The sequence below is a fragment of the Mandrillus leucophaeus genome, unplaced genomic scaffold (genome assembly GCF_000951045.1).
Source record: "Mandrillus leucophaeus isolate KB7577 unplaced genomic scaffold, Mleu.le_1.0 Scaffold324, whole genome shotgun sequence".
Taxonomy (NCBI): Eukaryota; Metazoa; Chordata; class Mammalia; order Primates; family Cercopithecidae; genus Mandrillus; species Mandrillus leucophaeus.
Genome location: NW_012103410.1, coordinates 1,098,303 through 1,114,230, shown reverse-complemented (window position 1 = coordinate 1,114,230; position 15,928 = coordinate 1,098,303). Strand labels below are relative to the sequence as shown.

Below are 15,928 nucleotides of genomic sequence, written 5' to 3'. Positions count from 1 at the left end.
AAAGAAAAGAAAAGAAAAGAAAGAAAGAAAAAGAAAATAAAGTTCAAAGTCTATAAACTCGCTTGGCCTCTCAGTTCCTTTTTGAACTCAGTGTCCAGGAACAGCCATGATTCCAAAAGCATCCGCAAGTTCTGAACTTCAACTCAGGGCCCACTGATTGTCCTCTGTGAGGCATTTAAAGCCCCTCTTGAGTCTAAGGTGGGTCAAGATTGAGGGCAAAGATATTGTGTGGACACTGGAGGAAGCTTTTTGGGTCACAGAGGAAGAAAATAAGGTCTTTCCCACATGTGGTGCTCTCTTTAGCCCCTCTCCCTTCCACAGGCTAGGAGAGCCAATACAGATCTGCTCCTCTGTGGGGAGGGAGCTGATGATCTCATTCTCTTGGGCTGCCCCATGGCTATGAGTGCGGAGGGCTGGGCCCATGGTACTCAGACCTGAGGCAGCCGGCCATACAGCCTTGGTACCCAGGCATAACCCTCAGGTTCTTGTTCACTTCCTCTTTCTGGATGGCTTGCTTTTCCCTGGCACCAATACCCCATGGTAAGAGTGATATATACGGAAGGGAAACGCAGATGCAGGCTTCTGAGGGAAAGGGAAAGAAAGCCCTTTACCTGCCTGACTTTAGGCCCTAGGCTACCTCTAGCCCTGACAAAATTAATTTTCCAAGTAGTTCTGCTGCACGTATGGTCAAAGCTTCAGCTTTACAGCATGCATTTGCTTTACTTTATCCTCTGTCCATGTGATTTTTTCTCACAGGAGGCTGGTGTTCACAAAAGACAGAATTTGGGCATGTGGGAGTCTGGTTTGGAATATGGTGCATTGGCCAGCATTTCTCTCTCAATCGCTTCCCATTTATCTTGCTCTTTCTTGGTGAACTCACTTGTTGCCTCCCACTTTAATACTCCTCTGCACTGGGGTGTAATCATCTCAGAGTTGGGTTGAAGATTGACATTAACCCATTTAAAATAAGAAAATGGAAGCCAAGTTGGGAATATCTTCTTAGTGGCAACACCAAAATGCCCTTCTTCTTCCGACAGTTTGAAGATAATTGGGAATCTGACAGAACAATTAAAATTGAATTATTGTTTCTAATAGATTTTAAGCCCATTCTGCAGTGGAATTTCATGAACTAGCAAGAGGTAAGATTTTACTGTGAGAATCAGTCTTCCTGATGGACGAGTTCACTCCTGAGATTAATACCATCACTCCACACAGCTCCAGCTGGCCATGTGAACTCAACGGCTTGTGTCGATTTTGCCATGGCTCCCACCTCCCTCTCTTCCATTTAATCTCTCTGAATACTACTGCGTTAGTTTTTGCATTATTTTAGAGGAGCAATTTATCATTTAAATGGCCATCTTCCCAACAACCAACCAAGTAAGAGTTGTTGTTTCTTTTTCTGTTTATCCACACAAATGCATTAAAATATCGTCAGTCCTGGGTTACAATGCCTTGGTGGTTCTAATTTGAATTTTCTTTTTCACTTTGAACACTCAGGACACCGTCTTCTTTTATTATACAAGAAAGGAGTGTACCTATCACACACAGGGGGAAAATGCTCTTTTGGGTGCTAGGCCTCCTAATCCTCTGTGGTTTTCTGTGGACTCGTAAAGGAAAACTAAAGATTGCAGACATCACTGATAAGTACATTTTTATCACTGGATGTGACTCGGGCTTTGGAAACTTGGCAGCCAGAACTTTTGATAAAAAGGGATTTCATGTAATCGCTGCCTGTCTGACTGAATCAGGATCAACCGCTTTAAAGGCAGAAACCTCAGAGAGACTTCGTACTGTGCTTCTGGATGTGACTGACCCAGAGAATGTCAAGAGGACTGCCCAGTGGGTGAAGAACCAAGTTGGGGAAAAAGGTGAGGGACATGAAAGTGGGGAGGATGGGACAGGGACAGGGGACAGGGAAGTAACTGAAGCTAAATAAAATGTGCTTAAGTTTTAAATGGCCGTTCGAGAAAATGTCTCCTAAATACCGGCTGTATACTTCTCTAATTTTAGGATAGCTTCTGAGTAGTTCCAAGTACAGGCTGTCTGTGTGCATGAGAAACACAGCCCAGAAGACCCTTGGGCCTAAGCCTCAGTGGGTGAATTTGGGGCTGAGATGAAAAGATTGACTTTCCAAGGTCTTCTCCTGTGAAGCGCTATTCCCCCCTGTCCCATATACAGCAAAGGAATTTAGACTAAAATGTACAAGAGAATATGGGGGCAATTCCCAAATTGCCATCTGAATACCTGGGACCCACTTCTCACTACAAAATGATTCTAGAGCTCACATATTTTCAATGGGCAAGGTTGAAAATGGCCTGAGAATTTGAATGTGAGTGTCTTACATAGTTAAGGTAGAGTAGTGAGCCATTGGATGTTCATTCTGCAATAGATTCTGCTGTGGTGACTGCATTCTGAACTAGAAGAAATTCTATTGACTTTGAATGAAAAGTGAAACATTCTCAAGGATTAAGATGTTGGGATTCACAAAGAAAAAACAAATGTTTGTGATTTTTTTTCTAGTACATCTTGATCATATAGCTGAGACTCTGAAGCTCAAAAGAATGATTTGATAAGGCTTCAGTTTTTAACACTTGAATTCCAACACCTTTAACAATACTAAATGTTTCCCATTTCAAACAAGCCAAGTGAATGTCTCAATTCTTAACCAAAAATAAATGTGAAATAGATTGATATCACTCTTTGTCCATACAGAACATTATATAAATATTCTCTGGCCTTATCATCTAGCAAGGGAGGAAAAATAGATCAATTTACTCCACATCTGAGATTAAAAAGCAGAAAGACTCGCTCACAGAGTTTCAGTATTTGACATTCAGAACCAGAAACAGAGTAACAGTGAGAACTTCAACTACTTCAATTTAGCCTCCCACCCTCTCTGCTATCACTTCCCAAAACTGCGAAGTATTTCAGAGTAGGAAAATGACTTCAAGGAGGAAATGGCACCATTGTGCAAAGCAGAGGCTGTATTTTCATCAAAGGTGGCAAATAAGTACTATCTTATCACACCTCTTTTCTTCCCTCTCTGTTCTAGGTCTCTGGGGTCTGATCAATAATGCTGGTATTCCCGGTGTGCTGGCTCCCACTGACTGGCTGACACTAGAGGACTACAGAGAACCTATTGAAGTGAATCTGTTTGGACTCATCAGTGTGACACTAAATATGCTTCCCTTGGTCAAGAAAGCTCAAGGGAGAGTTATTAATGTCTCCAGTGTTGGAGGTCGCCTTGCAATCGTTGGAGGGGGCTATACTCCATCCAAATATGCAGTGGAAGGTTTCAATGACAGCTTAAGGTAAATCAAATTAATTGACTTATTAGGAAACAATAGCTGCAAACATTTACTGAATGCTTATGTACAAGACATTCTATTTAGTACCTTTCAAAAAGCCTACCATATTTATCTCTAATTTTTGTGGGTACACAGTAGGCATATATATTTATGGTTATATGAGATATTTTGATACAAGCATACAATGCATAGTAATTACATCAAGGTAAGTGGAGTATCCATCACCTCAAGCATTTATCCTTTCTTTGTATTACAAACAATCCAATTATACTCTTTTAGTTATTTAAAAAACTATGATAAATTGTTGACTGTAGTCACCCTGTTGTGCTATCAAATACTAGATCTTATTCATTCTATATAGCTATATTTCTATATTTCTGTACCCCTTAATCATTCCCCCTCACCCCCACTACCCTCTCAAGCCTCTAGTAACTAGTTCTCTACTTTCTGTCTCTATAGTTTGTTTTAATTTTTAGCTCTCACAAATAAGTGAGAACATGTGAACTTTGTTTTTCTGTGCCTGGCTTACTTTACTTAACATAATGACCTCCGGTTCCATCCACGTTGTTGCAAATGACAGGATCTCATTCTTTTTTATGGCTCAATAGTAGTACTCCATTGTATATATGTACTACGTTTTCCTTATTCATTTTTCTGTTGATGGACATTTAGGTTGCTTCCAAATTTTGGCTGTTGTGAACAGTGCTACAACAAACATGGTAGTGTGGGTATCTCTTGATATATTTATTTCCTTTCTTTTGGGTATACACCCAACAGTGGTATTGCTGGATCATATGGTAGCTCAATTTTTAGTTTTTTGAGGAACCTCCAAACTGTTTTCCATAGTGGTTTTACTAATTTACATTCCCACCAACAGAGTTATGAGGATTCCCTTTTCTCACGTCATCGCCAGCATTTGTTATTACCTGTCTTTTGTATATATGCCATTTTAACTGGGGTAAGATAATATTTCATTGTACTTTTGATGTGCATTTTTCTGATGATCAAGGATGTTGAGCACCTTTCATATACCTATTTTCCACTTGTATGTCTTTTCAGAAATATCTACTCAGATCTTTTGCCCATTTTAAGTTGGGATTATTAGACTTTTCCCCATAGAGTTGTTTGAGTTCCTTATATATTCCGATTTTTAATTCCTTGTCAGAAGGGTAGCTTTCAAATATTTTCTCCCATTCTATGGGTTGTCTTTTCACTTTTTTGATTGTTTCCTTTGCTGTGCAGAAGCTTTTCAAATTGATGTGATCCCATTTGTCCATTTTTGCCTTAGTTGCCTGTGCTTGTGGCATATTGCTCAAGAAGTCTTTGCCCAGCTAATTGTCTTGGAGAGTTTCTCCAATGTTTTCTTGTAGTAGTTTCATAGTCTGAGGTCTTAGATTTAAGTCTTTAATCTATTTTGATGTGATTTTTGTATGTGGTAAGAGATAAGGGTGTAGTTTCATTCTTCTGCATGTGGACATCCAGTTTTCCCAGCACCATTTATTGAAAAGACTGTCCTTTCCCCAATATATGTTCTTGACATCTTTGTCAAAAACGAATTCACTGTAGATGTATGGATTTGTTTCTGGGTTCTCTGTCCTGTTCCATTGGTGTATGTGTCCATTTGTATGCCAGTACCATGCTGTTTTATTTGCTATAGCTTTATAGAAAATTTGAAGTCATGTAATGTAATTCCTCCAGTTTTGTTGTTTTTGTCCAGGGTGGCTTTGGCTACTCTGGGTCTTTTGTGTTTCTATATAAATTTTAGGATTGTTTTTTCTATTTCTGTAAAGAATGTCATTGGTATTTTGATAAGAATTGCATTGAATCTGAAGACTGCTTTAGGTATTATACACATTTTAATAATACTGATTCTTCCAATCCATGAACATGGAATATCTTTCTGTTTTTTGTGTCCTCTATAGTTTTTATTGCAGAGATCTCTCATTTCTTTAAGTTAACTCCTAGGCATTTTATTTTTAGCTATTGTAAATGGAATTACTTCCGTGATTTCTTTTTTGGATTGTTTGCTGTTGGCATATAGAAATTGTTTGCTGTTGGCAACAGAAATCTTTTTTGGATTGTTTGCTGTTGGCTACTGATTTTTGTATGTTGATTTTGTATCCTGCAACTGTACTGAATTTATTTGTTCTAATAGTTTTTATGTGTGTGGAGTCTTTAGGTTTTTCCAAATATAAGATCATATCACCTGCAAACAAGGATAATTTAACTTCTTCCTTTCCAAATTGGGTTTGAGCTCCATTGTATGTTATTTGTTTTTGAGGAATCTCCAAACAAATCTTGCTGCTTTTAAGATCCTTTCTTTATAATTGACCTTTGGGAACTTGATTAATAAATGCCTTGAGGTAGTCTTCTTTGGGTTAAATCTGCTTAGTGTTCTATAACTTTCTTATACTTGAATATTGATGTCTTCCTCTAGGTTTGGAAAGTTCTCTGTTGAATAAACTTTCTACCCCATCTCTCTCTCTCTACCTCATCTATAAAGCCAATAACTCTTAGATTTGCCCTTTTGAGGCTATTTCTTAGATTCTGTAGTTATGCTTCATTCTTTTTTATTTCTTTTTCTTTTGTCTCCTCTGACTGTGTGTTTTCAAATAGCCTGTCTTCAAGTTTACTAATTTTTTTATTTTGCTTGATTAATTCTGCTGGTAAAAGACTGACACATTCTTGATTATGTGAATTGCATTTTTCAACTCCGGGATTCCTGCTTGATTCTTTTTAATTATTTCAGTCTCTTTGTCAAATTTATCTGATAGGATTCTGAATTCCTTCTTTGTGTTATCTTGAATTTCACTGAGTTTCCTCAAAGGAGTTATTTTGGATTCTCTGTCTGAAAGGTCTCATGTCTCTGTCTCTTCAGGATTGGTCTCTTGCATCTTATTTAGTTCATTTGGTGAGGTCATGTTTTTCTCCGTGGTCTTGATGCTTGTGGATTTTTTTTTTTTTTTTTAATGTCTGTGCATTGAAAAGTTAGGTATTTATTGCAGCCTTCACAGTCTGGGCTTGTTTGTACCCATCCTTCTGGGGAAGTCTTCCCAGGTATTTGAAGGGACTTGGGTGTTGTGATCTAACTTTTTGGTTCCTGCAGCCATATCTTCATTAGGGGGCACCCCAAGCCCAGTAAGACTGTGCCTCTTATAGGCTCACAGAGGTACTACCTTGATGGTCTTGGATAAGATCCAGAAGAATTATCTGGTTTACCAGGAAGAAACTCTTGTTCTCTTCCCTTACTTTCTCCCAAACAAGTGGAGCTTCTCTCTATATACTGAGCTGCCTAGAGCTGGTGGAAGAGTGACACAAGCACTCCTGACCACTATCATTGGGACTGCACTGAATCAGACCCAAGACCTTCTGTAAAATTGCCTGGCTACTGCCTGTGTTTACTCAAAGCCCTGAGGCTCTACAATTAGCAGGTGGTGAAGCCAGCCAATAAGACTTATGTCCTTCCGTTCAGGGTGGCAAGGTCTCCCTACCCCTGGGTGGGGTGTCCAGAGATGCCATCTGGAAGCCAGGGACTGGAGTCAGAAACCTTAGGAATCTACCTCATACTCTATTCTACTGTGGTTGAGCCAGCATCCAAACCACAATACAAAGTCCTTCCCACTTTTCCCTCCCCTTTTCACAAGCAGAGGAATCTCTCACCATAGCTACCACCATCTCAGGCCTGCAGCAAGTACTGCCTGGCTATGACCAATGTTTACTCAAAGCCCAAGAGCTCTTCAATCAGCTTGTGGTGAATGTCGTTAGGCTTGAGACTCTCATTTCAGGGCACTGGGCTCCCCTCTGGCCCAGGATAGGTCAAGAAATGCCATCTAAGACCCAAGGCCTGGAATTGGAGACGCTAAGTACCCACTTGGTGCTCTACCCCATTGCGGTCAAACCAAGCTGGCACCTAAGCTGCAAGACAACATCTCCTTTACTCTTCCCTCTCCTTTTCTGAAGCACAAGGAGTCTCCCCCTGTAGCCATCACAGCTGGGAATGTCCTAGGTCACACTGAGGCCAGCATGTCTCTTAGTCTCACCCAAGGCCCATGGTGAGTTCCTTGGGTATTGCTCCTGATTTTTCAGGGCCCAAGGGCTCTTTAGTCAGCAGGTAATAAATTTTGCTAGGACTAGTTTCTTCCCTTCAAGGCAGAGGGTTTCCTTGTGGCTCAGGACAAGTCTAGAAATGTCGTCCAGGAGGTAGGGCCTGGAATAGGGGCCTCAGGACTCTACCTGGTTCCCTATCCTACTGTGGCTAAGCAGGTATCCAAGTCGCAAGACAAAGTCCTCTTTATTCTCCCCTTACCTCTCCTCAAACAGAGGGAAGGAGTCTCTCCCAGAGCTGTGGACTGTGCTGTCTGGGGCTGGGGGAGGTGTGGCACAAGCACCCTCTTGGCTGCCCAAGCTGGCATCTTACTAGGTTGCTTGCCCCCCAAGTCTACTGTCTCTGAGCTCAGCACAGCACCAGGACTTGCCCAGGAATTGCAATCCTTGTGACCTGGACTGCCTTTCAAGTTTATTTAGAACCCCAGAGCACATGAGCCCACACTGTTGAGGCTTGCTGGCACTCAGGTTCTAACTACGGAAATGGGAAAGTCCTCCTCTGGCTAGGGCTGGTCTGAATGCTCCCTCTATGGGTGCTGGCTGAGTTCTGTCTGGTATTGCTTTCCACTGTGACAGGACAGCACTGAGTTCCAATGCAAATCCCACAATCACTGTGCTCTCCCTCCCACCTCAAGTACTCAGATTCTGTCTCCATGCCTCACAGTTGCTGCTGGTCTATGGAGGAGGAGTAGCATCAACCATTCAAGACTGTCTTTCCTACCCTCTTCAGAGCCTCTTTCAGTGATATGAAGTGAAAGTTAGGGACTGTGATCACTCATCTGATTTTTGGTTTTCTGAAGGTTTTCTGCGTGAAGGTTGTTTAATTTGGTGTTTCTGTGGGGAGGATGATCAGTGAAGGCTTCTATTTGGCCATCCTGCTCCACCTCTACCCTATTTAGTACTATAAGTTATTCCCAGTGTATAGATGATGCCACTAAAACTAACAGAGGTGAATTCATTTGTGCAAGGTCATCCAGCTGGTAAGTGGTAGACCTGAGATTTGAACCCAAATTTAACTCCTTTTCACTTTTTGCCTTAATACATGATGCTTAGAGTGGCAGCGAATTTATATTCAACTGGTCAGTTTGTCAAATAGTTAGGGAATCATATAGAGAGGCTAGATCAGAATAGGCTTCTCATTGGTTTACTGTCAGTTGCAGACACAACAGTACCATCCTATTTAAAACTTCGGTAGAAAACCATTAGTTCTTAAATAGCTCCATGCATGCTGTCCAAGCTTTATAGCTTCATTCCGTGGGAGAGACTGGGGGAAGTGTGCTTAATCCATCTTACCTGGAACCAGAACTTATCACCATCAGTTCAAATCCCCTAAAGTACAAGTGGTTCTTTCAGTCAAGATTCTGGCAGGAAATGGTGGCACATTAAAACTCGGTAAAAGGCAGAGCATGCTTAAAGGACTTATAAACGTGTGAGGTATCTACTGAAATCTCAAAGGATAGAATCTATGGGCTAATGACAGCAGGGGTATTTCTCTTCAGAGGACTGAAGGGACAAGGAGACAGGGCAGTTTCCAGAACCTGGAGACACAGAGGCTGGTGTCTTCAGTTAAGGGATAAAAATAACCAGTGTTGACACCACAGGAGGATAACTAATCTGACCCCCTCACCTCTTTCCTGATCTCCCACTGGCAGTTTCAATAGACTGAACTCAACAGAAGCCAGAGAATACTTAGTGCAGGTAAGACTCCCAGAATATGGTGCAGACAGAGGGCGGAGGAAAGGACTAGAGAAGCAAGTGGAAGATATTCAGCTGAGTGGTGCCTCAATAAAAAAGCGAGAAGACAAAGTTAGATATAGTTTTTCCTTCGATTCACCCGTTTATTTATTTGACTATTATTTGTTGAAGGCATATGCTAGAGTTTATTATCTACACCATGGACCTAGGTTTAGTTTACTAATAAAAGGTTAAAATTATTCCACTGAAATTAATAAATATAGAGCAACTTCATTTTACCATTTGATCAGGTGGCCAAGTTTGATTCCCCTAGGAAATAAACACAAAAATATTGGAACAATTCTTCCAAAAAACTAATGTGCATTTGAATCACCTGGGGATCTTTTTAAAATGCAGATTTCGATAAAGTGATCTGGAGAGGGGCCTGAGACCATGCATTTCTAACAAGCTCCAGGTGCTGCCCATGGTTCAGGGATCACACTTTGAGCAGCAAGGTCATAAAGAACCTCCATTGGTCTCTTTGGTTGACCTTTGGTTCCACTGTACAACCAGCAGTGTCATAATAAAATTTTAGTATATGTACTTAGAGATTTACTCACTTTTAAAAAAGATTTCAACTGAAGGGTTTGTGAACTTTGCCATGCAGCTATGCCATGCCTAAAAGTAATCAATAAAGAGTATTTTTCTTAAATGGATCATGAAACTAGTATTTTAAATGGTGTTACGTAGGTACTCCACAATCCAGTGTCAGCGCCACAATTTCTATATATAGGAAGGTTTAGGGGAGCAGTCCATCTCAGAGAGGGTTGGGGCTACTTATTTTCCCAGTATGCATACTGATTTAACATGATTTTTACTTACCTGGTAAGCTTGGTTGGAGGGCTTAAAGCCACTTGTCCCTAGTATGCTATTTTTATGAGTGGGTGGAGAGAAAAGTCTTCCCAAATAGCCTCTTGACACTGCTGCTTCCACGATCTAGAGGAAATCAGGCAACAGATGAATACAACAAAAGTAAGTTGGGAAATCATCTTTTTAAATTTTAGTACAAGCCACATACCTTTCAGAATGTCTCAAGGTCAAGCTAACTAGCATTTTTAGGAAAATATATTTCAAACTTTACAATAGTAACATTGCTAAAAAGCAGAACCTAAGAAAAAATAAATTACATTTTAAATTCACTAATAGAGTTTTAAAAAATCTTATGGTGAAGAGTTCTATAAAATGAATAAATACTTCCTTATATTATATATTCCTGGTAGGAATATAAATCAAATTTAGGAAATGATTATTCATATACTGGTTTGCCATACAGGTGGTCCTGACTTAAATGTTAAACATGACTTTTCAACTTTCGTTTAGATGCATGCATTATAAACTTTTCTTAGAATTTGGAAATTTGATCTTCTACCAGCAACAATATGTACAGTACTCTCTTGCAATGCTGTGCAGTGCAGTGAACCTCAGCTCCCAGTCAGCCATTGCAATCATAGGGTAAAGAACTGCTATCCTGCAGGGCACTGTGTGGCCAGATGATTTCCCCCCACTGTGGGCCAATGTCAGTGTTCTGAGGATGTTAACGTAGGCTAGGCTAAGCCATGATGTTCGGCAGGTTAGGTATATTAAATGCATTTTTTGACATAGGATATTTTCAACTTACAATGAGTTTATGAGGATGTGACCCCATCTGAAGTCGAGGAGCATCTGTATATTGGTTTGCTTTAAAGAAAGGGGCACCATGATTCCTGTAAAACCTAGATGCCTAGGGAATGAGTAGGCTTTTGGTTTTCTGCTGCAGCATGATTAAAAAAAAAAAAAAAGAAAGAAAGAAAAAAGAAAAAGAAAAAAGCATGCTCAACAGAATAGGGAGCAGGTTAGTCACATCAGGGATTATTGTATTGTGTCCTTCAGCACATCTTCATTTGTGCTGCAGTCTCCTTATGTTGCTAGAATGGAGGTGAACTTGTCCGTCCAGGCTATCATTAGTTCATTTCACCATAAGTACTGATAAGAAACCTGTTCATAACCTGAATGTCAGTGATGAGAGTAAGTCAATGATGAGAGCGTGAAGAACACTCTAGGAAGAACAACAGTGGACAGTGGGTGGTGTCCACCCAGATCCCTTTCCTATCCTGCTGTTAACTAGTCCTCACTTCACCACTCTAAACCTCAGTTTCCTCACTTGTAAAATGAAAGGGAGAGAGAATAAGGTATTTCTTTCAAATGTACCCAAATCTGTGATTCCATGAAAAGATTCATGAGAAAATAGTCACTCAAATAGCAAATATTTTCTAAACAAACCTGAATTAAACATCTTCAATGGGTTCTTTTCACAGACGGGACATGAAAGCTTTTGGTGTGCACGTCTCATGTATTGAACCAGGACTGTTCAAAACAAACTTGGCAGATCCAGTAAAGGCAACTGAAAAAAAACTCGCCATTTGGGAGCAGCTGTCTCCAGACATCAAACAACAATATGGAGAAGGTTACATTGAAAAAAGTGAGTTTCTGGGCGGTGCCACTGTCCTCTGGAATTCTTTGTCCTGAACAGCATGAAGGAGATTCAAACACAGATGAAATAACAAGGTTCTGAGTAATACCCCAATAAGGATCTTAACCATGGATCAGGGATCACCTATTAATTTCAGTGTCATCTCTTGTTTCTGTTTATAAACATTTACTGAGCAATTACAAACTGCCAAGCTATCTATCTGCTAAGTGTCTTATGAATTATATCATTTACTCCTCAAAAACTATTAGAGTAATGAGCAGAGGCTTGGGAAAGTGAAATGTCCTGCCCAAGATTACACAACACTTCCTAGTCATACCTGGACCTGAGCCCAGGCAGGTGACTCCAGCCCACGGTCTTCACCTTTGCCATACCTCCTCTTTTCATCAAGCACCAGCTGTACACTTGGCATTGTTTAAGGATTTATGGTGGTTACAAAAGATACAGAAGGTTCAGCCTCTGACCTTTAACTAGTTTACAATCTAGTTGACAACAAGAAGTAACCAAGTGAGAATGTAAAACAATGAAACAATGTAGCACACAATAAAATTGATCCTTTACTTCTTAGGTGTAATCTAACAGCCCAGAAATGGTGCTAGATGGTGTGGTTTCTAATTCCGCAGGGAATTCAGACCAGGAAAAGAGCATTGCTGGTTAAGAAACCCTAATGGGGCAGGTCAGGTTTGAATGAGACCCAAAGGACAGGAAATAATTACTTGGGTGTAAACTGTCTGGAGCAGGAACACATGGAGGAGGAGACGGAAGACACCAGGAGCCTTCCTGGTCAAGAGATTGAGTCAGAGATGGGAGAATAAGTCAGAGATTGAGTCAGTGATGGGAAAATAATAATGAAGATGGCATAATGATGGCTAACAAATAGTAAATATTTACTACGTACTTGTCACCATTCTAAGTGCTTTACATGGACATTCATTTAAAATCCCCCCAAAAACTCTATTATCATCTTCATTTTATAGAAATAGAGGCATAGAGAAGTAACTTACCAAAATTTTACCACAAGTAAGTGGAAGAGCTAGATTTGGACCCAGGCAGCCTGACCCTGCCATTTATGCTTGGCCATAGCACTATAATGTGAACAAGGCATTAAGGACTTTGGTCACATTCCTGTTATCAGGCCTTCCCTTCCACCACAAATTTCTTGGGTCAGTTAAAGTTTACTTGATATTCCTCAAATACTTACTGAGCTCCTGCTTTGAGTTGAGCAGGGTTCCACCTAACTATGTGTAGCTCTATTCCTCCAAACTGTGCCCATGCCTCTTGATCAGTGGACTTGGTAAGACAGTCAACTGTGGCGAGGTTCATGGTCAGCAGTTTTCAAGGCAGAACCAAAAGCCAAGTCAGACCCCCCTGGAGAGGTTTTTAAAATGACTGACTCCTCCAACCACCACTACCCCAGACACCCCGCCCCCCCCACACACACACACGTGCACACACACACAGAGGTACACACATTATCTATATATCAACTGAAATGTCTGGTCTTAAAACGTCTTAGTGCTGACATGTCACTATAGGTTTAGAACCACTGCCATCAAATGCTCTACTTTTCAGTTCCTGACTCTGAAGGTTCTATGTAGGTTCCATCTAAGACTGAACTTAATACTTCATAAACAAAACCCCTCATTTAAAAGAGCTTTCTCTGTTTGATATTGACACCGATACTTTTTAAATACCTTTAAATATATCACTGACTTCCATCTCCAATTATTTTTGGCTTGGTTCCTGGTTCTTGTGTTCTGTCTCAGAAATACCAAAAGCCGTTGAGCTCAGTTTCGGACTGGTTGTCCTTATTAGAGTTTTCAAGTCAGGACTTGGAGATCAGCCAAAGGCACAGCCCTAAAGTGACCACAAATTTAAGGTCATCTTTTCTTAATTTCCTGAGCTGGGATAGTAGGAGTTTAAAATAGCCACTAAGACTTGTTAGGTTCTTTGAACAACTTGTGGCCAGTGGGACCTGAAGTTGAAAGAAAGATCTAACTTCATAGACTTTCCCTTGAGAAGACACAACTCAGGTATGTTTTAAAAGTATGTGAGAATCATATACACAACTCAGGTATGTTTTAAAAGTATGTGAGAATCGTATGATAGCTCTACTTTGAATTTGAGGGGGAAATCTCTGTGCCATTTTCCATAATGGCTGTACTAATTTACATTCTCACCAACAGTATACAAGAGTTCTTTTTTCTCCCTGCCCTTGTCAATACTTGTTATCTTTTGTCTTTTGATAATAGCCATTCTAACAAATGTGAGGTGATATCTCATGTGGTTTTAATTTGCATTTCTGTGTTGGTTAGTGATGACAAACTTTTTTTTTCATATACCTGTTGACCATTTGTATCTTCTTTTGAGAAAAGTCTATTCAGATTCTCTTTCCATTTTTTAATCAGATTATTTCTTTTCTTGCTGTTGAGTTATTTGAGTTTCTTATATATTTTGAATATTAACTGTGTATAAGATATAAAGTTTGCAAATATTTTTTCCCATTCTATATGTTGTCTCTTCACTCTTTTAACTGTTTCCTTTGCTGTGCAGAAGTTTTTTAGTTGGATATAATCCCACTTATCTAGTTTTGTGTTTGTTTACTTTTGTGCTTTTGGGGTCATATCCAAAGAAATCATTGCCCAGACCAATGTCAAGAAGTATTTCCTTTATGTTTTCTTCTAGTAGTTTTTGTTTGTTTGTTTTCAATAGAGAGAGGTCTCACTATGGTTCCCAGGATAGTCTTGAATTCCCTGGGATCAAGTGATCTTCCCACCTCAGCCTCCAAAACTGCTGTAATTACAGGTGTGAGCCACCATGCCAGGCCTCTTTTAGCAGTTTTATAATTTCAGGTCTTCTGTTTAAGTCTTCAATCCATTTTGAGTTGATTTTTTTTATATGGTGTAAGATCTAGTTTCATTCTTCTGCATGTAGATATACTGTTTTCCCAATACTATTTGTTCAAAAGACTAGGGTTCTAAACCACCACAAATCCCTTGTAAAAAAAACCTGCCTCTGTAAAGGTACCTTCATTCTTATTCAAACATTTCATTTGCATGAGAACTGGGATCCTTGTAGCTTTCTGAGTCGGTACATTTGGGATGATTCTCTCTTTATTTACAGATTATAGAAGCCTGTGGTATACAAGTGCGTACTCACATCCACACATGCATGCACATACATGCACAAGCACATGTGCAATCCACATTTTCTCTAGATACATAATCCCCTAAAACAAATTAGAAATCAAACATACAACTTTCTAGGCTTAGGGGCCTCATGGGCTTTATGAAGTATCATTTGCTCATTGCTCTAAAGCACTGGCTCTCAAAGTTTGATCCCTGGACCAGCAGCATCAGCATCATCTTGAAATTTGTTAGAAATGCACATTCTTGGGCCCCACCTCATACCTCAGTCAGAAACTCTGGAGGTGGAACCCAGAAACATGAGTTTTACTGAGCTCTCTAGAAGATTCTGCTGCCCACCCAATCTCGAGAGCCGCCGGTCTAAAGAAAGCATTCATTGTAGTATCCTTTTCTGAGGAATAGATAGTAAATCCTCAAAATGATCTTCCGTTATAACAGACAATTCAGAAAAAATCCCCTTGTATCCATCCTCCCCTTTGCACCCTAGACTTCCACTCTGCTTTCCCCTTCTTCCAAAGAGTAAATGTGCTTTTGTCTCTTTTTAGGTCTAGACAAACTGAAAGGCAATAAATCCTATGCGAACATGGACCTCTCTCCGGTAGTAGAGTGCATGGACCATGCTCTAACAAGTCTCTTCCCTAAGACTCATTATGCTGCTGGAAAAGATGCCAAAATTTTCTGGATACCTCTGTCTCACATGCCAGCAGTTTTGCAAGACTTTTTGTTGTTGAAACAGAAAACAGAGCTGGCTAATCCCAAGGCAGTGTGACTCAGCTAACCACGGGTGCCTGCTCCAGGCTATGAGATTGGCCGATTTCAAGAGCACATCTCCTTTTCAACCCCATTCTTTATCTGCTCCAACCTGGACTCATTTAGATCCTACTTATTTGGATTACAAAAGGGAGTCCCACCATTGTTGGTGGTGTCCTAGGGTCCCTGCTCAAGTTTTCTTTGAAAAGGAGGGCTGGAATGGTACATCACACAGGCAGGTCCTGCCCTGTATTTAGGCTTTGCCTGCTTGGTATGATGTAAGGGAAATTGAAAGACTTGCCCATTCCAAATGATCTTCACCGTGGCCTACCCTGTGCTTATGGTCCCCAGCATTTAGAATAACTTGTGAATGTTAAGTATCGTCTCTTATCTAAATATTAAAAGATAAATCAAACATT

The 15,928-nt window shown here is 40.2% G+C and overlaps 1 protein-coding gene across 3 annotated transcripts in view; it reads left to right on the top strand.

The window, feature by feature from the left end:
* DHRS9 (dehydrogenase/reductase (SDR family) member 9) overlaps positions 1–15,928 on the top strand; it is a 29,128-nt gene extending 13,200 nt beyond the window's left edge. For all 3 annotated transcript variants that reach the window (XM_011988155.1, XM_011988153.1, XM_011988154.1), the window contains 4 exons: positions 1,498–1,868; positions 3,053–3,311; positions 11,441–11,604; positions 15,305–15,928. In XM_011988155.1, coding sequence (XP_011843545.1) covers positions 1,556–1,868; positions 3,053–3,311; positions 11,441–11,604; positions 15,305–15,528 — 960 coding nt within the window. In that variant the 5' untranslated portion in view covers positions 1,498–1,555 and the 3' untranslated portion in view covers positions 15,529–15,928. The remainder of the gene's footprint in view (positions 1–1,497; positions 1,869–3,052; positions 3,312–11,440; positions 11,605–15,304) is intronic.